We start from the raw sequence: 24,454 nt of genomic DNA, 5'->3' as shown, positions 1-24,454 counted from the left end.
CACGCACACGCACGCACACACACAAAGACGCACACGCACGCACACACACACACACACACACACAAAGACACACACGCACAGACACACACACAAAGACATGCATGCACACACACAAAGACACACACGCACAGACACACACAGACACGCACAAAGACCCATGCACGCACACACACACAAAGACACACGCGCACACACACACACAAAGACACACACACAGACACGCACAAAGACCCATGCACGCACACACACACAAAGACACACGCGCACACACACACACAAAGACACACACACAGACACACACAAAGACACATGCATGCACACACACACAAACACACACGCGCACACACACACACAACGCTCCTGCTCCCAACACACGGAAAAAAACAACAGCAGAACAACAAACACTTTAAAAACAAAAAAGCATAATTCATTTTTTTTGGTTTTAAAACTATACATTAAAGATGTAGCTTTTTGATATGTCAAATAAATGTAATGTTTCAAGTTTGCAATGTAGTATTTTTTTTTTTTTTAAATGACTTATTAATATTACGAATTATGGCCTCTGTGTTGCTGCTTATGTGAATAGGAGTTCTAAATCAGTACAGTGCCCTGCTGCAGTACCTCTGCCAACAATTAAACATGCTTCTTAAGAATAGCTTGATTTCCCAGTTTCATTGTTTTATTCTGTTGCAGCAGTGTGGAGCTCTGGACTCTTGACCGGAGGGTTGTGGGTTCAATCCCAGGTGGGGGACACTGCTGCTGTACCCTTGAGCGAGGTACTTTACATAGATTGCTCCAGTATGTAAAAATAATGTGATATCTTGTAACAATTGTAAATCGCCCTGGATAAGGGCGTCTGCTAAGAAATAAATAATAATAATAATAATCACTCTGCTGGAGGGACAAAACTCTTTGGGCTACCCCTTTGTTATCCCAGATGTATTGTGCAGTGCTTAACAGGCACAGCTCCCTGACAGTTTCATGAGAGGTGAGTGAACACAGATCTGACACATTCGTACAGAGGGCTGGGTTACAGGTTTCAACACAATGTGTTCCCCTTTTAGATGTGATTATATCACACAATGTGTTCCCCTTTTAGATGTGATTATATCCGGCATGGCTGGATTACCTTACCCAAGGTAACAAACATCAAGGGAGTCCAAGATTATGCTAACCGGGGCCTGTGAAACCAGTTGTTTATCCAATGGTCTCGTTATGATTGGAGAGAATTTCAACGTCTTTCTTAAAGGTTAAGTAACGTCAAATATAACGTTGCTACTATTACTTAATTGATACTGGATGGGAAAATAACAAACAAACCTTTTGTCTGCCCCCCGAATGAACATTCATTAGTATGAGTAAGTTATTTAAATGAAAGCAGCCTACACTAGATAATTGTTAAAGGATTTGCTTTCAAGGAAGAGCCTGCAGACTCAGGGATGTGCCCTCCTGACCAGTGCATCTCAGATTGGCCTCCTGGTTTGAGCTCCAGAGTCATGGGGGAAGAGAAAGCATGTTACTCTTCAAGCCCTTAAAGCAGTATGTGCTGAAAGCAGCATGCACTGTCTGAGTTAACAACATGACATCTCCACTCAGCAACACAAACACGGCTTGCTCTTCCCCCGGACACAGCGTGTCCACCTCAAAGCATGTAATGGATCCCCTCGTACTGATGTGACGTGTGCTATTAAAACACAGGCAGGCACGTTTGTTTTGTATTTTGTTTATTTTTGTGTTTATTAAACATAGCGCACCAGCGCTTAAAAAATCCATTTTTGTCGTGTTGGGTCTATTTTTAAAGGGGCAACGAACCCGAGTGGGTGCAATCCTTTACAATATATATTGTAAAGGATTGCACCCACTCGGGTTCGTTGCCCCTTTAAAAATAGACCCAACACGACAAAAATGGATTTTTTAAGCGCTGGTGCGCTATGTTTAATAAACACAAAAATAAACAAAATACAAAACAAACGTGCCTGCCTGTGTTTTAATAGCACACGTCACATCAGTACGAGGGGATCCATTACATGCTTTGAGGTGGACACGCTGTGTCCGGGGGAAGAGCAAGCCGTGTTTGTGTTGCTGAGTGGAGATGTCATGTTGTTAACTCAGACAGTGCATGCTGCTTTCAGCACATACTGCTTTAAGGGCTTGAAGAGTAACATGCTTTCTCTTCCCCCATGACTCTGGAGCTCAAACCAGGAGGCCAATCTGAGATGCACTGGTCAGGAGGGCACATCCCTGAGTCTGCAGGCTCTTCCTTGAAAGCAAATCCTTTAACAATTATCTTAACAATATATAATATTAGATTTCAGATCGTGAAAAAGTATTTGCCCCCTGTCTGATTTTCAGCATTTTTGCATATATTTGACACTGAATGTTATCAGATCTTCAACCAAAACCTAATATTTGACAAAAGGGACCCTGAGTGAACAAATAACACAAAAAATTGATACATATTTCATTTATTTGTTAAAGAAAGTTATGCAACACCCAATGCCCTTGTGTGAAAAAGTAATCACCCCCTTAGACTAAAAGATTAATTCTCAAACTGAACGCAGTAGGGATTCAAGGATTAGGGAGTGGTTAACATGTAGATAACAGAAAGTACTGATTAAAGGAGAAAGCTCAAAATGGAGTGAGGTAACCAGTGGAGTACTACAGGGATCAATATTAGGTCCTCTGCTATTCCTAATCTACATTCATGATTTAGATTCTGGTATAGTAAGCAAACTTGTTAAATTTGTAGACAACACAAAAATAGGAGGAGTGGCAAACACTGTTGCAGCAGCAAAGGTCATTCAAAATGATCTCGAAAGCATTCAAAACTGGGCAGACACATGGCAAATGACATTTAATAGAGAAAAGTGTAAAGTACTGCACGCAGGCAATATAATGTGCATTATAAATATCATATGGGAGATACTGAAATTGAAGAAGGAATCTATGAAAAAGACCTAGGAGTTTATGTTGACTCAGAAATGTCTTCATCTAGACAATGTGGGGAAGCTATAAAAAAGGCCAACAAGATGCTCGGATATATTGTGAGAAGTGTTGAATTTAAATCAAGGGAAGTAATGTTAAAACTTTACAATGCATTAGTAAGACCTCACCTAGAATATTGTGTTCAGTTCTGGTCACCTCGCTACAAAAAGGATATTGCTGCTCTAGAAAGAGTGCAAAGAAGAGCGACCAGAATTATCCCGGGTTTAAAAGGCATGTTGTATGCAGACAGGCTAAAAGAATTGAATCTATTCAGTCTTGAACAAAAAAGACTATGCGGTGATCTGATTCAAGCATTAAAAATCCTAAAAGGTATAGCCAATGTCGACCCAGGGGACTTTTTTGACCTGAAAAAAGAAACAAGGACCAGGGGTCACAAATGGAGATTAGATGAAGGGGCATTCAGAACAGAAAATAGGAGGCACTTTTTTACACAGAGAATTGTGAGGGTCTGGAACCAACTCCCCAGTAATGTTGTTGAAGCTGACACCCTGGGATCCTTCAAGAAGCTGCCTGATGAGATTCTTGGATCAATAAGCTACTAACAACCAAACGAGCAAGATGGGCTGAATGGCCTCCTCTCGTTTGTGAACTTTCTTATGTTCTTATGTTCTAATAACTGGTTACGCCACCTTTAGCAGCAATAACTGCAACCAAATGCTTCCTGTAGTTATTGATTAGTCTCTCACAGCGCCGTGGAGGAATTTTGGCCCACTCCTCCATGCAGAACTGCTTCAACTCAGTGACATTTGTGGGTTTTCGAGCATGAACTGCTTGTTTCAGGTCCTGCCGCAACATCTCAATGGGGTTTAGGTCTGGACATTGACTAGGCCATTCCAAAACTTTAAATTTCTTGTTCTTCAACCATTCTGATGTAGACTTGCTTGTGTGTTTCGGATCATTGTCTTGCTGCATGACCCAGCTGCGCTTCAGCTTCAGCTCATGGACGGATGGCCTGACATTCTCCTGTAGAATTCTCTGATACAGAGCAGAATTCATGGTTCCTTCAATGATGACAAGGCATCCAGGTCCTGATGCAGCAAAGCATCCCCAAACCATGACACTACCACCACCATGCTTGACCGTTGGTGTTAGGTTCTTACTGTGGAATGCAGTGTTTGGTTTTCGCCAGACATAACTGGGCTCATGTCGGCCAAAAATGTCCACTTTTGACTAATCTGTCCATATAACATTGTTCCATTACTCTTGAGGATCATCCAGGTGCTTTTTGGCAAACTTGAGACGAGCATTCATGTTCTTCTTAGTGAACAATGGTTTCCGCCTTGCTACTCTGCCATGAATCCCATTTTTGCCCAGTGTCTTTCTGATGGTGGAGTCATGAACACTGACCTTATCCGAGCGAGAGAGGCCTGCAGATCCCTGGATGTTGTTCTAGGGTTCTTTGTGACTTCCTGGACGATTTTACTCCTTGCTCTCGGAGAGATTTTGGCAGGACGGACACTCCTGGGAAGATTCACTACTGTCACAAACTTTCTCCATTTGGACAATATGGCTCTGACTGTGGTTCGGTGGAGCCCCAGAGCCTTAGAAATGGCTTTGTAACCCTTTCCAGACTAATAGGCATCAACAACTTTTTTCCAGAGGTCTTCAGGAATTTCTTTTGTTCGTGGCATGATGTACCTCTAGAACCTGTGTGCTGACAACTTCACTCTGATGGTAAGGGCCAAAGTTAGTCAGATTTATATTGGGCAGGGCTGGCCCAAATCAGGCCTGGTTGTTAACCAAAGTACTCAAACAGCTGACCCTAATTATCCGTTTAATTGGGTTGAGTTAACTAGGGGTGGCAAAAACTTTTTCACATCTGAAGATTGCATGTTTGATTACCTTGAACACCAAACAAATGAAAGAAGCACCAAACTTTGGTGTCATTTTTTCTCTCAGAAAATCTGACCAAATGCAGAAAATCAGACAAGGCGCAAATACTTTTTCACGGCACTGTATATATATATATATATATATATATATATATATATGTAAACAGCACTTAAATATGAATTCCCACTGTAAACACAGAACGCTCATTCCAGCCAATCAGGGCTAAATCTTTACACTTGACGCAAACTTTGCACTGGATCAAAAGCTTTAAAGTATCACTGTCAGCTGAATAGTGCAGAGCACTGCAGACAAGGCTGTGGAGCTCTGCTCTCCTGTGACCTCTCCTGCACACTGCCACACTGATCACATGAGCAAACAGGGTCTGGACGAGAGAGAGAGACTCACAGACTGCCTCATGACCAGGTATGTATATTAATAGCTGAGGGCAGTGAAAGTGAGATAACCTACATCTGCCAGAGAATACAGAAACACCACTCTACAGCTCAGCAATACAGTCCCAGAGAGCAAGGTAGGAAATACTCAGCTAGTAACTGTCAAAATTGATTTGTTTTATTAAAAATGAATGCAGGTTTTAACCAGTGGGTATATATGTTGCATCTAAAGGCTGCACCTGATCCAGATCTGTATGCTGTGTTGTTCTGTTTTGCTCTATATTGCGCTGTATATTCTGGATGCATGTCTTCTTGTGTGTTGTAGGTCAGTAGATACGCACACCTGATCATTCGTGTTTACACTGCAGATTAATAAAGGGTTTAGTCTGGTAAGCGGCTGTTTCTCTTTGATTGGATTACACTGATGAAGACACAAGCTGAACCATTAGTCTACTTGACATAGTTTCTTGTATGTTTTGACCTTGTGTTTTGACATTATGTTTGATGTGATTGCACTCATTTGTGTTGGGCTGGGCTCCTTTGTAAATGTCCAGATACAGTGAAAGTGAAATCCACATTATCCAGACTGGCTGGACTGGGATAAGGGGGGCTGGTGAAATCCACATTATCCAGACTGGCTGGACTGGGATAAGGGGGCCGGGTGAAATCCACATTATCCAGACTGGCTGGACTGGGATAAGGGGGGCTGGTGAAATCCACATTATCCAGACCTTTCTAGTAATATACTTCATGATTCCTTACTCACTCTTATTGTATAATATTAGCTTTGAGCTGCTCAGTGGTGCTGGTGTTGTGAAAGTCGTCCTGGGAAGTTATGCATTTGAGACAGTATTTGACCCCTCCTCCTGTAACACAGCGAGCCGATTCCAGGCCACTAGGAAGGGTTTCACATTCATTCCGCTCCGCTTCCTTTGTGATGTCACAGCCCAGCGCTGGGGTTCAGTTACAGCTGCTTGTTTACTGGAGCAGCAGCAATACGATCATCACCCAGAACTTTAACTGCAGATGCTATCCCGGGGAGTTCAGCATGCAGAGGTCCCACTTCTTGAGAAACATGTGGGAAGAAGGGAGGGCTTGTGGAGATTTCTTCCTTCTATTAAGTTTCAGCTTTTGAGAGAAAATAATTGAATGTGGTACCGGTCTTGATAACTAGACACCATTTCACAAACCCAGTCGTTTGCATTGCTGGTAAATTGTAAGTGTTGCTGCACTCCTGGAATGGGTAGCTTATCAAAATCCTTGCATTTCAGGACACTGATCTATTCAAAGTGACCAAATATTTCGTGACCCTCAAAGTTTTTTGTGCTTTTGTAGTTACAAAAGTACATGGTGACAATATTTGCAGTCAGTTTTATATATAAATATTGTATGTTATATTCCAACTTGCTCAGGCTTGCGCAGAGACTGATGTGACTTTATCCCTCACTGCCTGGACTGAGCGATGAGGGTCTGACATGGAGCCAGCTCCATCGGGGGATGAGTGGGACGATGACATCGCCAACCAATACAGCATTGAGGAGAGCCTGCAGGAGCTGCATAAGAGAGGGGGCTACCGGCCAGCTGTGAAAGAGGAAGGACAGGGGGAGAGGTGAGGAGAGAGGGGGAGAGGTGAGGAGAGAGAGGGAGAGTTGAGGAGAGCTAGGGGAGAGGAGAGAGGGTGAGAGGTGAGGAGAGGGAGAGGTGAGGAGAGCTAGGGGGAGAGGTGAAGAGAGAGGGGGAGAGGTGAGGAGAGAGGGTGATAGGTGAGGAGAGAGGGGGAGAGGAGAGGAGAGAGGGGGAGAGGAGAGGAGAGAGGTAGAGGTGAGGATAGGGGAGAAGTAAGGAGAGAGGGGGAGAGGTGAGGAGAGATAGGGGAGAAGTAAGGAGAGAGGGGGAGAGGTGAGGAGAGATATGGGAGAGGTAAGGAGATTTAGGGGATGGGGAGAGAGGAGACAGGGGGAGAGGTGAGGAGAGATAGGAGGAGAGGTGATGGGAGTGAGGGAGAGGTGAAGAGAGATAGGGGGAAACGTGAGGAGAGAGGGTGAGATAGGGGGAAAGGTGAGGTGAGGAGAGCTAGGGGAGAGGTGAGGACAGGTGAGGAGAGATGGGGAAAGGTGAGGAGAGATAAGGTGAGTGGTGAGGAGAGATATGGGGAGAGGTGAGGAGGGACAGGGGCATGGGGCAGAGGTGAGGAGACTGGGGGAGGTGAGGAGGGACAGGGGGGTGGGGATGGGGGTGGGGCAGAGGTGAGGAGACTGGGGGAGGTGAGGAGGGACAGGGAGAGGAGTGGAGGAGCGTGATAGAGGCACGTTGGTATTGATTTGTTCTGTTTCTCCCATTCCTCTTCAGCGCTACAGACAATGAGAAGGTCATCGCAGCTATAAAGGCAGGTGGGTACGGTGGGGTTGCTTTCTTTGATTAATGTCTGCAGTGCAATTCTTCATGGCTACGAGCAGTGGAGTCCTCATACATAGCCCCAGAACAAGTCTGCATTTATTGTCTGCACTTCTAGGTCACATTATAAATCACATATGATGAATCAAACACTCATTGTTAAAATTCCAGTCCATCTTTTCCCGTGAATAGATGCCATCCTGTGCAAAGACGGCATGGCTCAGCTTCACTGTGGCTCCTCTGACATCTCCACTAGCAATAAGAGACACCCTACACACAACATATTAACTGGCAGTACTTCAGCTTTCACACGATATATAATGATTTCAAAAATAGTTTTACATACAATTACAGAACATAATTGAAAATGGATGGATTAAAAAATGGATTACAGTAGAACCTGTCCCATCCGATGTAATTAGTTCTGGGGGTGCATCAGCTATGTGAAAATATCTCCGAGGGAGTCGTTACACTACATTGTAGTGGCTTTATTAACGCTGGAGCATTATAAATGAACACTGTCAGGTACACCAGTGTCTAAAACACCAAAGTATGATACTGCTTGTATACTATGCAAATTAAAATGATTAAAAAAACTTGACACTGTAATACAGCACCTGTCAAATTACAAACCAGCATTCGAGAAGCAGCAGTTACTGTGCTTTCTCATCCATGCCAAAGTGAGTGCATGTTAACCCAACAACAACAAAGAGCACACTGTGTGATTGTGTTTGTTATGGTGAGAGTCCAGGCAGTGTGACTGTGTGATTGTGTTTGTTATAGTGCTTATGTATTTGCTTACGATTGTAAGTCGCCCTGGATAAGGGCGTCTGCTAAGAAATAAATAATAATAATAATAATAGTGAGGGTCCCAGCAGTGTGACTGTGTGATTGTGTTTGTTATGGTAAGGGTCCCGGGCAGTGTGACTGTGTGATTGTGTTTGTTATGGTAAGGGTCCTGGGCAGTGTGACTGTGTGATTATGTTTGTTATGGTGAGAGTCCTGGCAGTGTGACTGTGTGATTGTGTTTGTTATAGTGCTTATGTATTTGCTTACGATTGTAAGTCGCCCTGGATAAGGGCGTCTGCTAAGAAATAAATAATAATAATAATAATAGTGAGGGTCCCAGCAGTGTGACTGTGTGATTGTGTTTGTTATGGTAAGGGTCCCGGGCAGTGTGACTGTGTGATTGTGTTTGTTATGGTAAGGGTCCTGGGCAGTGTGACTGTGTGATTATGTTTGTTATGGTGAGAGTCCTGGCAGTGTGACTGTGTGATTGTGTTTGTTATGGTGAGGGTCCTGGCAGTGTGCCTGTGTGATTGTGTTTGTTATGGTGAGGGTCCCAGGCAGTGTGACTGTGTGATTGTGTTTGTTATGGTGAGGGTCCCGGCAGTGTGCCTGTGTGATTGTGTTTGTTATGGTAAGGGTCCTGGCAGTGTGACTGTGTGATTGTGTTTGTTATTATTATTATTATTATTATTATTATTATTTATTTCTTAGCAGACACCCTTATCCAGGGCGACTTACAATCGTAAGCAAATACATTTCAAGTGTTACAATACAAGTAATACAATAAGAGCAAGAAATACAATAACTTTTGTTCAAGCAAGGTACAAGTGTGACAAACCACAATTCAATAATACAGCAGATAATAGTGATAGTTACATCAGGATATGATTAAATAGTGAAGTTACATCAGGATGTGATTAAATACAAAGTACTACAGGTTAAACACTTGGCAGATTACAGTATTCTGAAGTACAGGATTAAATGCAGTAAAATAGGGGGCAGATAAGAGCAAAATAAATCACATTTACATGAAGGGTGATAGTGTCCCAGGATACAAACAGAGGAGTTCTACAGGTGCTGTTTGAAGAGGTGAGTCTTAAGGAGGCGCCGGAATGTGGTCAGGGACTGGGCAGTCCTGACATCTGTAGGAAGGTCATTCCACCACTGCGGAGCAAGGGTGGAGAAGGAGCGGGCTCTGGAGGCAGGGGAGCGTAGCGGAGGTAGAGCTAGTCTTCTAGTGCAGGCGGAGCGGAGAGGTCAAGTGGGGGTGTAGAGAGAGATGAGGGTCTGGAGGTAGCTGGGTGCAGTCTGGTCAAGGCATCTGTAGGCTAGTACAAGAGTCTTGAACTGGATGCGAGCGGTGATCGGGAGCCAGTGGATGCGAGCGGTCATCGGGAGCCAGTGTTATGGTGAGGGTCCTGGCAGTGTGACTGTGTGATTGTGTTTGTTATGGTGAGGGTCCTGGCAGTGTGCCTGTGTGATTGTGTTTGTTATGGTGAGGGTCCTGGCAGTGTGCCTGTGTGATTGTGTTTGTTATGGTGAGGGTCCTGGCAGTGTGCCTATGTGATTGTGTTTGTTATGGTAAGGGTCCTGGGCAGTGTGACTGTGTGATTGTGTTTGTTATGGTGAGGGTCCTGGCAGTGTGCCTGTGTGATTGTGTTTGTTATGGTGAGGGTCCTGGCAGTGTGCCTATGTGATTGTGTTTGTTATGGTAAGGGTCCTGGGCAGTGTGACTGTGTGATTGTGTTTGTTATGGTGAGGGTCCTGGCAGTGTGCCTGTGTGATTGTGTTTGTTATGGTGAGGGTCCTGGCAGTGTGCCTGTGTGATTGTGTTTGTTATGGTGAGGGTCCTGGCAGTGTGCCTATGTGATTGTGTTTGTTATGGTAAGGGTCCTGGGCAGTGTGACTGTGTGATTGTATTTGTTATGGTGAGGGTCCTGGCAGTGTGCCTGTGTGATTGTGTTTGTTATGGTGAGGGTCCTGGCAGTGTGCCTGTGTGATTGTGTTTGTTATGGTGAGGGTCCTGGCAGTGTGCCTATGTGATTGTGTTTGTTATGGTAAGGGTCCTGGGCAGTGTGACTGTGTGATTGTGTTTGTTATGGTGAGGGTCCCAGCAGTTTGACTGTGTGATTGTGTTTGTTATGGTGAGGGTCCTGGCAGTGTGCCTGTGTGATTGTGTTTGTTATGGTGAGGGTCCTGGCAGTGTGCCTGTGTGATTGTGTTTGTTATGGTGAGGGTCCTGGCAGTGTGCCTGTGTGATTGTGTTTGTTATGGTGAGGGTCCTGGCAGTGTGCCTATGTGATTGTGTTTGTTATGGTAAGGGTCCTGGGCAGTGTGACTGTGTGATTGTGTTTGTTATGGTGAGGGTCCTGGCAGTGTGCCTGTGTGATTGTGTTTGTTATGGTGAGGGTCCTGGCAGTGTGCTTGTGTGATTGTGTTTGTTATGGTGAGGGTCCTGGCAGTGTGCCTGTGTGATTGTGTTTGTTATGGTGAGGGTCCTGGCAGTGTGCCTATGTGATTGTGTTTGTTATGGTAAGGGTCCTGGGCAGTGTGACTGTGTGATTGTGTTTGTTATGGTGAGGGTCCCAGGCAGTGTGCCTGTGTGATTGTGTTTGTTATGGTGAGGGTCCTGGCAGTGTGACTGTGTGATTGTGTTTGTTATGGTGAGGGTCCTGGCAGTGTGCCTGTGTGATTGTGTTTGTTATGGTAAGGGTCCTGGGCAGTGTGACTGTGTGATTGTGTTTGTTATGGTGAGGGTCCCAGGCAGTGTGCCTGTGTGATTGTGTTTGTTATGGTGAGGGTCCTGGCAGTGTGACTGTGTGATTGTGTTTGTTATGGTGAGGGTCCTGGCAGTGTGCCTGTGTGATTGTGTTTGTTATGGTGAGGGTCCTGGCAGTGTGCCTGTCTGATTGTGTTTGTTATAGTGAGGGTCCCAGCAGTGTGATTGTGTTTGTTATGGTGAGGGTCCTGGCAGTGTGCCTGTGTGATTGTGTTTGTTATGGTGAGGGTCCTGGCAGTGTGCCTATGTGATTGTGTTTGTTATGGTAAGGGTCCTGGGCAGTGTGACTGTGTGATTGTGTTTGTTATGGTGAGGGTCCCAGGCAGTGTGCCTGTGTGATTGTGTTTGTTATGGTGAGGGTCCTGGCAGTGTGCCTGTGTGATTGTGTTTGTTATGGTAAGGGTCCTGGGCAGTGTGACTGTGTGATTGTGTTTGTTATGGTGAGGGTCCCAGGCAGTGTGCCTGTGTGATTGTGTTTGTTATGGTAAGGGTCCTGGGCAGTGTGACTGTGTGATTGTGTTTGTTATGGTGAGGGTCCCAGGCAGTGTGACTGTGTGATTGTGTTTGTTATGGTGAGGGTCCTGGCAGTGTGACTGTGTGATTGTGTTTGTTATGGTGAGGGTCCCGGATAGCGTGACTGTGTGATTGTGTTTGTTATGGTAAGGGTCCTGGGCAGTGTGACTGTGTGATTGTGTTTGTTATGGTGAGGGTCCTGGCAGTGTGCCTGTGTGATTGTGTTTGTTATGGTGAGGGTCCTGGCAGTGTGCCTATGTGATTGTGTTTGTTATGGTAAGGGTCCTGGGCAGTGTGACTGTGTGATTGTGTTTGTTATGGTGAGGGTCCCAGGCAGTGTGCCTGTGTGATTGTATTTGTTATGGTGAGGGTCCCAGGCAGTGTGCCTGTGTGATTGTGTTTGTTATGGTGAGGGTCCTGGCAGTGTGCCTATGTGATTGTGTTTGTTATGGTAAGGGTCCTGGGCAGTGTGCCTGTGTGATTGTGTTTGTTATGGTGAGGGTCCTGGCAGTGTGCCTGTGTGATTGTGTTTGTTATGGTGAGGGTCCTGGCAGTGTGCCTATGTGATTGTGTTTGTTATGGTAAGGGTCCTGGGCAGTGTGCCTGTGTGATTGTGTTTGTTATGGTGAGGGTCCTGGCAGTGTGCCTGTCTGATTGTGTTTGTTATAGTGAGGGTCCCAGCAGTGTGATTGTGTGATTGTGTTTGTTATGGTGAGGGTCCTGGCAGTGTGACTGTGTGATTGTGTTTGTTATGGTGAGGGTCCCGGATAGCGTGACTGTGTGATTCCTGTCTCAGGTGACGAGGACGCCCTGTGCGAGCTGACAGTTCACCGCCACGCGTTTGAGGAAGCGGACAAGCGTGGCTGGCTGCCGATCCACGAGGCTGCAGCCCAGAGCAACACCAACATCTTAAAACTCACCTTCCAAGGCAAGCGGCACTCGATCCGATTGATTTGCACGATCCGTGTTGCTAGCACTAGGACAGCTGCTTCTCTTTTGTTAAGTTGGTCATCAGGTAAGGTAACACTGTAATTAGGTATAGTTGATTGGATCTGGGGTTCTGTTGCAACTGGTCGTTCTGTAATGCACAACCCTCTCCAACAGGTATTAGAACAGGTGACTAAATCGACTGGGGGTGCAGAATTTGTTTTTTATTTTAACCCCAAAATGAGTTTCCACAGGTGAGATTGATAAGACTACAACATTCACAGTGGCAGGGCCTTGCAGAAACCAATTTCTGTGTGTACATATAGACCCACCAGATACTGCACCTCAGTGTGCTGTAGTGAATTTTATAAAACTTCTTCCAGAACTATCAGTCTTCAATAGTGCTGAATTTAGAAATACTTAAAGAAACTTTAGACACAGAGAAGGAGATTGGCACAATAGTTATTGTTTAGTTGGTCCCAATAAAAGGTGTCACATCTCCTTCTCTTTGTCTATCATCTCTGGACTAACACGGCTACCATTTCATCTATCGATGACTTAAGAAACTTCAAATCAATGACAGACATTTCGACAGACATTGAAAAAGACTTCTAGTTGAAAAGTTTATCATTGAATTGAAGTTTTTTTAAATACTTCTACATTTTACAAGAGGTATCTGTTTTCCAGCCCCACCTTGCTGAGTTACTGAAATAAAGCCCCTCTAGTTAGCGGGATCATTTCCTGCATCAATTGGAAATCAACTGAAGACCAATAAACTCAGTGAGACTTATTCCAGGTAAGTAACTCCGTTCAGACCAGAGACTGATGGCTCCTATTACTACCCCTGATGATTTAGCAACACAAAGTGAGCAGGACTGGGTGCAGGACAAGGAGAATCCTGTCCCCTGCCCTGGCTGGCTTTCCTCAGATCAGACCCCATACATCTGAACAAAGCGTGCCATTCCTACAGCATGTGGAAGGGTGCCCATGCATTGAGGGTGGTAAGTGAGCTCTTTCTGTGCGTTGGGCTTCACGCTGTGTTCCACCTGATGCCTGTGTGCGGTGTGCTGGCGTGATGCTCACTGGGAGTATGTCTCTCTCAGCCTCCTCCCCCAGTGTGTGCGATCCGGTGACCCTGCGGGGAGAGACCCCCCTGTTCCTGGCTGTGGACCGCGGCCTGAGAGACAACGCCACCTTCCTGCTGCTTAATAACTGCAGCCCCAACACCAAGAACCTGGAGGAGGACTCCCCCATAGTGGCAGGCAAGTGCACTGACCCACCAGCCAGCTGCTCCTGCAATGACACACATGCATACTTTCTATCAAAGCATTTCTGTGAAAAGAAAGTAAAACTTTTTACAAAACTAGTGAGTGGGGGCTCCACCTCTGAAGAATCACCAACAAAGGGTTGTTACAGTTAAAACTCTCTTTATAAGGGGCTCCCGAGTGGCGCATCCAGTAAAGGCGCTCCGCGTGGAGTGCAGTATGCGCTCTATAGCCTGGACTTCGCCGGTTCGAGTCCAGGCTATTCCACAGTGGTCAGCTGACTTCACACGCTTCGGAGGACAGCGTGTGTTCGTCTTCACCCTCCCGAGTCCCGAAAAAATAACTGGCCTTTCCAAATTGGGAGAAAATAATAAAAATAATTGACAACGACTAAATCTTGTATACTGGTCAAGCAGTAAAATATGCTGCTCTTACTGGCTTGTGTAGTGTCTGTCTGTCTATCTGTCTGTCAGTCAGTCAGTCAGCTCCTATGGTTAATTGAATTGAGATTATGAAACTCTGACAGGGTTGTGCGTTACTGGCAGTGCAGTGCTGCTCCAGCAGCTCAGGGCAGCAGTGTGAGAGGAGGCCTGTAGGAGCCGGCCAGGGCTGTGCTGGATCATACAAGACCTTCTGAAAATACAGCACAGTAACCTGCTGCTGCAGTGCACTGTCTGCCCTTTACCCTGGTTAACACAGTGTGTTGATTGTGCTAAACCAGAGGCTGCCTCTTGTGTGCCTCTTTTACTGCATTCCAGTCCAGGACCTTGTCCCCACCAGGTCCTTATTGTGCACAGCCCTGTTTCAATCACATCTTTAATAGTTTGATTGTACCTTGGTGTTCATTTAAGATCCTGGATTGGAATGGGATATAAAAAGCCCCAGGTAAGTGCCCCTGTAAAACACATTGACTATAGTTACATGTGCCATTATAACAAAGCCCCTGACGTTGTGCCCCCCCCCCTCCCTCTCAGCTGTAAAGAACGGCTCCTGTGAGCTGCTCTCTCTGCTGATCCGCTTCGGCGCTGATGTGAACCAGCAGGGGGTGCACCGGCGCACAGCTCTGCACGAGGCGGCTCGGCTGGGCCGCAGGGACACTGTGGACCTGCTCCTCCGCTGCGGAGCTGACCCAGACCCCCGCAGCAGCTACGGGCTCACCCCCCTGGCACTGGCGGCACAGTGTGGGCACACAGACATCGTCCAAGCACTGCTGCAGAAAGGTACGGCACACCTCTCTCTGCATGGAGCGGCTCTTTTATACTGCACGTGTGGGGGTAGCTTTATTTTTCATCAGTCTAAAACATGAAATAAATACAGAAGAAAAATATGGAGATGAATCTTCTTTTTCATTGAAATTTGTATGACTAAAATAAATTACTTAGTGAAATCTATCATTGTAAGTAAATCATTAATTTCGTGTGGTAGAACCATTGTGTATTTTATTTTTGATAACGAAGACCTAATGAGCTCTGTGTCTCTGTCTCTTTGTCTCTCTGTCACTGTCTCTGTGTCTCTGCTCTCTCCCAGGAGTCTCTGTTGAGTCCCAGGCTCTGGACTCTGCCTCCATCCTGTTTGAAGCAGCTGCCTCAGGGAACCCCGACACCATCGCTCTGCTGCTGGAGTACGGAGCCGACGCCAACGTGCCCAAATACTCGGGACACCTGCCCATCCACCGCGCGGCATACCGGGGGCACCTGCAGTGAGTCACTGTGCACTGCACCCACAGCACAGAGAGTCAGGCAGGAACACATCTCTGCACCCACAGCACAGAGAGACAGGCATGAACACATCTCTGCACCTACAGCACAGAGAGCCAGGCAGTAACACATCTCTGCACCCACAGCACAGAGAGACAGGCAGGAACACATCTCTGCACCCACAGCACAGAGAGACAGGCAGGAACACATCTCTGCACCCACAGCACAGAGAGCCAGGCATGAACACATCTCTGCACCCACAGCACAGAGAGACAGGCAGGAACACATCTCTGCACCCACAGCACAGAGAGCCAGGCATGAACACATCTCTGCACCCACAGCACAGAGAGACAGGCAGGAACACATCTCTGCACCCACAGCACAGAGAGACAGGCAGGAACACATCTCTGCACCCACAGCACAGAGAGCCAGGCATGAACGCATCTCTGCACCCACAGCACAGAGAGACAGGCAGGAACACATCTCTGCACCCACAGCACAGAGAGCCAGGCATGAACACATCTCTGCACCCACAGCACAGAGAGCCAGGCATGAACACATCTCTGCACCCACAGCACAGAGAGACAGGCAGGAACACATCTCTGCACCCACAGCACAGAGAGTCAGGCAGGAACACATCTCTGTACCCACAGCACAGAGAGCCAGGCATGAACACATCTCTGCACCCACAGCACAGAGAGCCAGGCATGAACACATCTCTGCACCCACAGCACAGAGAGACAGGCAGGACACATCTCTGCACCCACAGCACAGAGAGCCAGGCATGAACGCATCTCTGCACCCACAGCACAGAGAGACAGGCAGGACACATCTCTGCACCCACAGCACAGAGAGTCAGGCATGAACACATCTCTGCACCCACAGCACAGAGAGCCAGGCATGAACACATCTCTGCACCCACAGCACAGAGAGACAGGCAGGAACACATCTCTGCACCCACAGCACAGAGAGACAGGCAGGACACATCTATGTCACACTATGATGCAGTATGCACTGCATCACAATATATGTGCCACTTTGTAAGACGGATTTCTTATTAACGAGGGGCTGTTTTGTTACGATGTCATGAGCACATATTTATACGCACTCTCAATCAGATTTATTGAACCTCAAGGTTGGTGAATTCAGAAGCTCTGTATTGCCAAGTTATGTGCATGGGGTTTGCTGGTGTAAACTTATTTCAGGGTCATTTGCATTTACAGTTGTACGAAGCAGAAACTTTGTAAAAAGCAGTATGGTTATTAAGCAGACGACACAGGGTGGAGGAGCTGCAGTGATTTCTTGGAAAAAAACTATTTCGAATGTTTAGATTACAACAAGGTAACTCTTCATGCTTTGTATCCCCTCCTCAGTATATACTATGGGAGGGACTAACTACATTAAGGAAAGGACTAACTATAGTAAGGGAGAGACTAACTTTACTTAGCGAGGGTCGAATTTTGCTAAATGGAGTTTCCCCCGGAAGAGAGGTCCTGGGTTTGTGCAGATGTGCAGCCTGTGAGCCGGTGTGTGTTGTGTGTTGGTCCCAGCGCTCTGAAGCTGCTGATCCCAGTGACCGAGCGCTCGGCGGTGAAGGAGAGCGGCATGAGCCCCCTGCACTCTGCAGCCGCGGGGGGGCACCCGCAGTGCCTCGCCCTCCTCCTACAGGCCGGCTACGACGTCAACGTCATGCTGGACCCTCACGTGCGCCGCGGCTATGACGACCTCAGGAAGTCCGCTCTGTTCTTCGCTGTGTCCAACGGGGACCTGGCCTGCGTGCAGCTGCTGCTGGAGGCCGGCGCGCTGCCCAACCAGGACCCCGTCAACAGCCTGCAGGTGGCGCTGCGCCTGGGCAACCACCCGCTCATCAGCCTGCTGCTGCGCCACGGGGCCAACGTGAACTACTACTGCCGCGTGAACACCACGCACTACCCCTCCGCGCTGCAGTACGCGCTGAAGGACGAGGTGGTGCTCAGGATGCTGCTGGGGTACGGGTACGATGTGCAGCGCTGCTTCCACTGCCCGTATGGGGACCAGGCTCACCTGCCTGCAGACTACGAGGGCTGGAGCTCTGCCGTCATCAAGGACACCATGGTGGGTACTCGCTGCGCAGCATCACGCTATACAGGGAACGTTACATAGACATTCCTAACTGTTTTATTAGGATCTTGCTTTTTACATTTTCAATAAGGGTTTTCATTACAGGGTTCCCACTTTTTAGATGATGGTTTTATTGGTCAGACTTAAATCTTATATATACATTCACTTAATGTATTCATATAAAGTGTATTTCTTACAAATGAAACTTTTTTTCTCCATATTTTTAAGTTCAGACATGTGGTAAATGTTATTTTCACATGCCTGATCTTCTATAATAGTGCATGCACACACAGAAGGGAATTGGCTTGTATTAGAAACCAATCTGACAAGAGCCTGGGGAAACAGGAGTTTCTTTCTTCTAATCCAATGCTGAATGGCAGGTCACAGTTTTTCGTCACTAGGTCATATTTCCATAGGTCAGCTCTATATGGACTAGATTTTGAATAAGAACATTACATTCCATATTTAGTTGCTATATATATACAGACGTGCTCACATTTGTTGGTACCCTTACAGCTCATTGAAATAATGCTTCATTCCTCCTAAAAAGTGATGAAATTAAAAGCTATTTTATCATGTATACTTGCATGCCTTTGGTATGTTATAGAATAAAGCAAAGAAGCTGTGAAAAGAGATGAATTATTGCTTATTCTACAAATATATTCTAAAATGGCCTGGACACATTTGTTGGTACCCCTTAGAAAAGATAATAAATAATTGGATTATAGTGATATTTCAAACTAATTAGTTTCTTTAATTAGTATCAGACATGTCTCCAATCTTGTAATCAGTCATTCAGCCTATTTAAATGGAGAAAAGTAGTCACTGTGCTGTTTGGTATCATTGTGTGCACCACACTGAACATGGACCAGAGAAAGCAAAGGAGAGAGTTGTCTGAGGAGATCAGAAAGAAAATAATAGACAAGCATGGTAAAGGTAAAGGCTACAAGACCATCTCCAAGCAGCTTGATGTTCCTGTGACAACAGTTGCAAATATTATTAAGAAGTTTAAGGTCCATGGAACTGTAGCCCTGGGCGCGGCCGCAAGAGGAAAATCGACCCCAGATTGAACAGAAGGATAGTGCGACTGGTAGAAAAAGAACCAAGGATAACTGCCAAAGAGATACAAGCTGAACTCCAAGGTGAAGGTACATCAGTTTCTGATCGCACCATCCGTCGCTTTTTGAGCGAAAGTGGGCTCCATGGAAGAAGACCCAGGAGGACTCCACTTTTGACAGAAAAACATAAAAAAGCCAGACTGGAATTTGCTAAAATGCATATTGACAAGCCACAATCCTTCTGGGAGAATATCCTTTGGACAGATGAGTCAAAACTGGAGCTTTTTGGCAAGTCACATCAGCTCTATGTTCACAGATGAAAAAATGAAGCTTTCAAAGAAAAGAACACCATACCTACAGTGAAACATGGAGGAGGCTCGGTTATGTTTTGGGGCTGCTTTGCTGCGCCTGGCACAGGGTGTCTTGAATCTGTGCAGGGCACAATGAAATCTCAAGACTATTAAGGCATTCTGGAGCGAAACGTACTGCCCAGTGTCAGAAAGCTCTGTCTCAGTCGCAGGTCATGGGTCCTCCAACAGGATAATGACCCAAAACACACAGCTAAAAGCACCCAAGAATGGATAAGAACAAAACATTGGACTATTCTGAAGTGGCCTTCTATGAGTCCTGATCTGAATCCTATCGAACATCTATGGAAAGAGATGAAACTTGCAGTCTGGAGAAGGCACCCATCAAACCTGAGACAGCTGGAGCAGTTTGCTCAGGAAGAGTGGGCCAAACTACCTGTTAACAGGTGCAGAAGTCTCATTGAGAGCTACAGAAAACGTTTGATTGCAGTGATTGCCTCTAAAGGTTGTGCAACAAAATATTAGGTTAGGGGTCCCATCATTTTTGTCCATGCCATTTTCATTTGTTTTATTATTTACAATATTATGTTGAATAAAAAATCAAAAGCAAAGTCTGATTTCTATTAAATATGGAATAAACAATGGTGGATGCAAATTGCTTTTGTCAGTTTCAAGTTATTTCAGAGAAAACTGTGCATTCTTCGTTTTTTGTGGAGGGGTACCAACAAATTTGAGCACGTCTGTATATAATCTCTGTGTGTGTGTGTGTGTACATACTAACAATAACAATACTATCAGTAACATCCAGCTCTTTCAAGTGTTACATTAGAATGTGTTATTGAGTGTTGTGTTATGGCTAAATGTAATTGAAGCACTTCTTCCCATCTTGCCGGTGTGTCTTTGATCTGTGTGTAAAGTCCTGTCCCGTCCCATCCCATCCCTGTCTCTCCAGTTCTGTGAGGTGATCACACCGAGCTGTTCTGTGTGTAAAGTCCTGTCCCGTCCCGTCCCATCCCGTCCCATCCCATCCCTGTCTCTCCAGTTCTGTGAGGTGATCACACTGATCTGTTCTGTGTGTAAAGTCCTGTCCCGTCTCTTTCTCTCCAGTTCTGTGAGGTGATCACACCGAGCTGTTCTGTGTATAAAGTCCTGTCCCGTCCCATCCCATCCCTGTCTCTCCAGTTCTGTGAGGTGATCACACCGAGCTGTTCTGTGTGTAAAGTCCTGTCCCGTCCCGTCCCATCCCATCCCTGTCTCTCCAGTTCTGTGAGGTGATCACACTGATCTGTTCTGTGTGTAAAGTCCTGTCCCGTCTCTTTCTCTCCAGTTCTGTGAGGTGATCACACCGAGCTGTTCTGTGTATAAAGTCCTGTCCCGTCTCTTTCTCTCCAGTTCTGTGAGGTAATCACACTGAACTGCCTGAAGGATATCTCGGGGAAGGTTGTGCGGATCATGCTGGATTACGTCGATCACGTTCCATTCTGCTCCAAACTCAAAGCTGTTCTGATTCAACAGAAACAGTGGCCAGAGATCCAACAGATACAGCGTAAGAAAGCCACTCTACTGCAATCACACTGCCACTGCACACAAGATCAGAGCGTCTGAACACAAACACAATCACACTGCACACAAGATCAGAGCGTCTGAACAGAAACACAATCACACTGCACACAAGATCAGAGCGTCTGAACACAAACACAAGATCAGAGCATCTGAACACAAACACAATCACACTGCACACAAGATCAGAGCGTCTGAACACAAACAATCACACTGCACACAAGATCAGAGCGTCTGAACACAATCACACTGCACACAAGATCAGAGCGTCTGAACACAAACAATCACACTGCACACAAGATCAGAGCGTCTGAACAAAAACAATCACACTGCACACAAGATCAGAGCGTCTGAACACAATCACACTGCACACAAGATCAGAGCGTCTGAACACAAACACAATCACACTGCACACAAGATCAGAGCGTCTGAACACAAACACAATCACACTGCACACAAGATCAGAGCGTCTGAACAAAAACACAAATCACACTGCACACAAGATCAGAGCGTCTGAACACAAACACAATCACACTGCACACAAGATCAGAGCGTCTGAACACAAACACAATCACACTGCACACAAGATCAGAGCATCAACACAATCACACAAGATCAGAGCGTCTGAACAAAAACACAAATCACACTGCACACAAGATCAGAGCGTCTGAACACAAACACAATCACACTGCACACAAGATCAGAGCGTCTGAACACAAACACAATCACACTGCACACAAGATCAGAGCGTCTGAACAAAAACACAAATCACACTGCACACAAGATCAGAGCGTCTGAACACAAACAATCACACTGCACACAAGATCAGAGCGTCTGAACAAAAACAATCACACTGCACACAAGATCAGAGCGTCTGAACACAAACACAATCACACTGCACACAAGATCAGAGCGTCTGAACACAAACACAATCACACTGCACACAAGATCAGAGCGTCTGAACAAAAACACAAATCACACTGCACACAAGATCAGAGCGTCTGAACACAAACACAATCACACTGCACACAAGATCAGAGCGTCTGAACACAAACACAATCACACTGCACACAAGATCAGAGCATCAACACAATCACACAAGATCAGAGCGTCTGAACAAAAACACAAATCACACTGCACACAAGATCAGAGCGTCTGAACACAAACACAATCACACTGCACACAAGATCAGAGCGTCTGAACACAAACAATCACACTGCACACAAGATCAGAGCGTCTGAACACAAACACAATCACACTGCACACAAGATCAGAGCATCAACACAATCACACAAGATCAGAGCGTCTGAACACAAACAAATCACACTGCACACAAGATCAGAGCGTCTGAACACAATCACACTGCACACAAGATCAGAGCGTCTGAACACAAACACAATCACACTGCCACTGCACACAAGATCAAAGCGTCTGAACACAAACACAATCACACTGCACACAAGATCAGAGCGTCTGAACAAAAACACAAATCACACTGCACACAAGATCAGAGCGTCTGAACACAAACACAATCACACTGCCACTGCACACAAGATCAAAGCGTCTGAACACAATCACACTGCCACTGCACACAAGATCAGAGCGTCTGAACACAATCACACTGCCACTGCACACAAGATCAGAGCATCTGAACACAAACACAATCACACTGCACACAAGATCAGAGCGTCTGAACACAAACACACTGCCACTGCACACAAGATCAGAGCGTCTGAACACAAACACAATCACACTGCACACAAGATCAGAGCGTCTGAACACAAACACAATCACACTGCCACTGCACACTGTATTGTTGACTGCCCTGTCTGTGTTGCAGTCCTCAGTGTGTAAAGCTGTATTGTTGACTGCCCTGTCTGTGTTGCACAGTCCTCAGTGTGTAAAGCTGTATTGTTGACTGCCCTGTCTGTGTTGCACAGTCCTCAGTGTGTAAAGCTGTATTGTTGACTGCCCTGTCTGTGTTGCAGAGAGCCCACGCTGTCTGAAGCACCTCTGTCGTCTGCAGATCCGCGGCTGTCTGGGTCGACTCCGCCTGCGCGCTCCAGTCTTCTTAACCTTCCTGCCACTTCCTAACCGGCTGAAAGACTTCCTGTTGTACCGGGAGTACGATGTGAGGAGAGAGGGCCCCCTGCAGGGCTCCGGCTGACAGGACAGGACACACTGTCACAGGGAACGAGGACGGAGGCGCTTCATTACACCACACAACTCTTTACAAAGCTGCAGCTGCACATCACTTCATTGCTTCACTCCACTTTACAAAGCTGCAGCTGCATGTCGCTTCATTACACCACACTCCACTTTACAAAGCTGCAGCTGCACGTCACTTATTACACCACACTCCACTTTACAAATATATATATATATATATACACACACACACTTGTAGTCAAGTGTTTACATACCCCAATGGAAATGTATAATTTCTTGAAATTTCTTGAAAACAAGTTTTGCTTTTGTGGATGAGGAAAAGAAGTTACAAGAAACAGTCTACAATTATTTATTTCAGCAATTTTTCTTGTAAAACTCCAAATTAACACATGCTTTGTAACTACTTTAATGACTGTGTGTAACACATGCTTTGTAACTACTTTTGCTACTTGGAATGTTTTATATTTTAAAACAATGTATGCTTAATAAATGTAAGCTTATTAAACACTTAATTTTCAGAAGATAGAAAGATTGCATTTTGTAAAATAGTCCAACCATTCATTCTGCATGAAGCCCAGCCCTGGCTCATGTGTCTCAGATGAGATTTGCACCCTCTGTACCCCATCTAGAGTCACGGTAATAATTCAGTAACTGGGCCTTTTCTTGGAGAAGAACATCTTTTAAAATTTTATTTTATTTTATTGCTCAATTATTTTACCACCAACCGCAGAAATTCCCCACACATCTCAAGAGAACTGGTTCAGTGGCGTCCTCCGATCCCACGACTGAGCCAGCTTCCTCTTTTACACACAGTAACTCGAGAACAGATGTCAGCGAGCTAGTGACCTCTGCAGGACAAAGGACAGCCCTGCAGTTGTCCGTTCTAAGCTCACTGGTCACCAGGCCAGCAGGGTTCGTGTAATGCGATTAGGAGAAACAGTCTCTGCTGGTTTTGCCTCCATAACCCACGGGAGTGCCAGAGCCAATGCGACGCTCCCTTCGGAGTCCCCAGTGATAACCAGCCTACTTCACACAGCCAGGATATGACCCAGCGCTGTATGACTCACCCTGCACAGCATACGGCTGCGCTCTACCAGGTGAGCCGCTCTGGAGAAGAACATCTTTATACAGCTGACTCCTTTTATTAATATCGCCTGCTGGGGATGAAATCTCAGGGATGCAGTGGATGTGGCCTTCCAGTCAGATGCAAGTCACACTTTACCAAAATGTGGTCACAAAGTATAAATCAGAGCCCTGAAACTTCTAACCAGCCCTCCGGAGATGCTCTAGTACAGACACTTCTAACCAGCCCTCTGGAGATGCTCTACAGACACTTCTAACCAGCCCTCTGGAGATGCTCTACAGACACTTCTAACCAGCCCTCTGGAGATGCTCTACAGACACTTCTAACCAGCCCTCCGGAGATGCTCTAGTACAGGGTTCTGAATCAATTTTAGGTTTTAAAGACCCAGCTGCTTATCCCGCGATTTCCACATGGAGCGCATGCGAGTCCAAATTTGTCACTCCCGTGAGAACAGCGTGCAGGAGGTTATATGTGCATCTGCAAAGTTTAACACGTCTTTAACATGCTTCAATGAAAAAATAAGAAATCTTTATTGTAAAAGTGTATGCAGTTTTGTTTTTTACTGGCAGATGGCAGCAGT

The 24,454-nt window shown here is 46.0% G+C and overlaps 1 protein-coding gene across 4 annotated transcripts; it reads left to right on the top strand.

The window, feature by feature from the left end:
* Nucleotides 1-5,133: 5,133 nt before the first annotated feature.
* Nucleotides 5,134-24,296, top strand: LOC117972020 (dynein axonemal heavy chain 12-like). 4 transcript variants are annotated; one of them, XM_058988917.1, is made up of 10 exons: nucleotides 5,134-5,262; nucleotides 6,644-6,840; nucleotides 7,581-7,621; nucleotides 12,503-12,721; nucleotides 13,737-13,895; nucleotides 14,873-15,118; nucleotides 15,426-15,597; nucleotides 17,146-17,689; nucleotides 20,454-20,607; nucleotides 22,610-24,296. In XM_058988917.1, exons 2-10 carry the CDS (start codon nucleotides 6,707-6,709, stop codon nucleotides 22,786-22,788), a joined length of 1,848 nt encoding a protein of 615 aa, XP_058844900.1. In that variant the 5' UTR covers nucleotides 5,134-5,262; nucleotides 6,644-6,706; the 3' UTR covers nucleotides 22,789-24,296. The 4 variants fall into 4 exon arrangements, with proteins under 4 accessions (XP_058844900.1, XP_058844901.1, XP_058844899.1 ...); XM_058988918.1 differs by having other exon boundaries at nucleotides 5,213-5,368; nucleotides 12,503-12,634; XM_058988916.1 differs by having other exon boundaries at nucleotides 5,213-5,368.
* The last annotated feature ends 158 nt before the right edge of the window (nucleotides 24,297-24,454 follow it).

The sequence above is a fragment of the Acipenser ruthenus genome, chromosome 16 (assembly GCF_902713425.1).
Source record: "Acipenser ruthenus chromosome 16, fAciRut3.2 maternal haplotype, whole genome shotgun sequence".
In the NCBI taxonomy this organism is placed as follows: Eukaryota; Metazoa; Chordata; class Actinopteri; order Acipenseriformes; family Acipenseridae; genus Acipenser; species Acipenser ruthenus.
The sequence above is the reverse complement of the archived record's forward strand: the minus strand, read 5'-3'. Positions and strand labels throughout refer to the sequence as shown.

Excerpts from the sequence above, each read along its gene's own strand:
- LOC117972020 (XM_058988917.1), top strand. The coding sequence starts at position 6,707 with ATGGAGCCAGCTCCATCGGGGGATGAGTGGGACGATGACATCGCCAAC. Across the intron at positions 12,722-13,736 it reads TTTGTTAAGTTGGTCATCAG|CCTCCTCCCCCAGTGTGTGC; the intron begins GTAAGGTAACAC and ends TGTCTCTCTCAG. Across the intron at positions 17,690-20,453 it reads CCGTCATCAAGGACACCATG|TTCTGTGAGGTAATCACACT; the intron begins GTGGGTACTCGC and ends CTTTCTCTCCAG.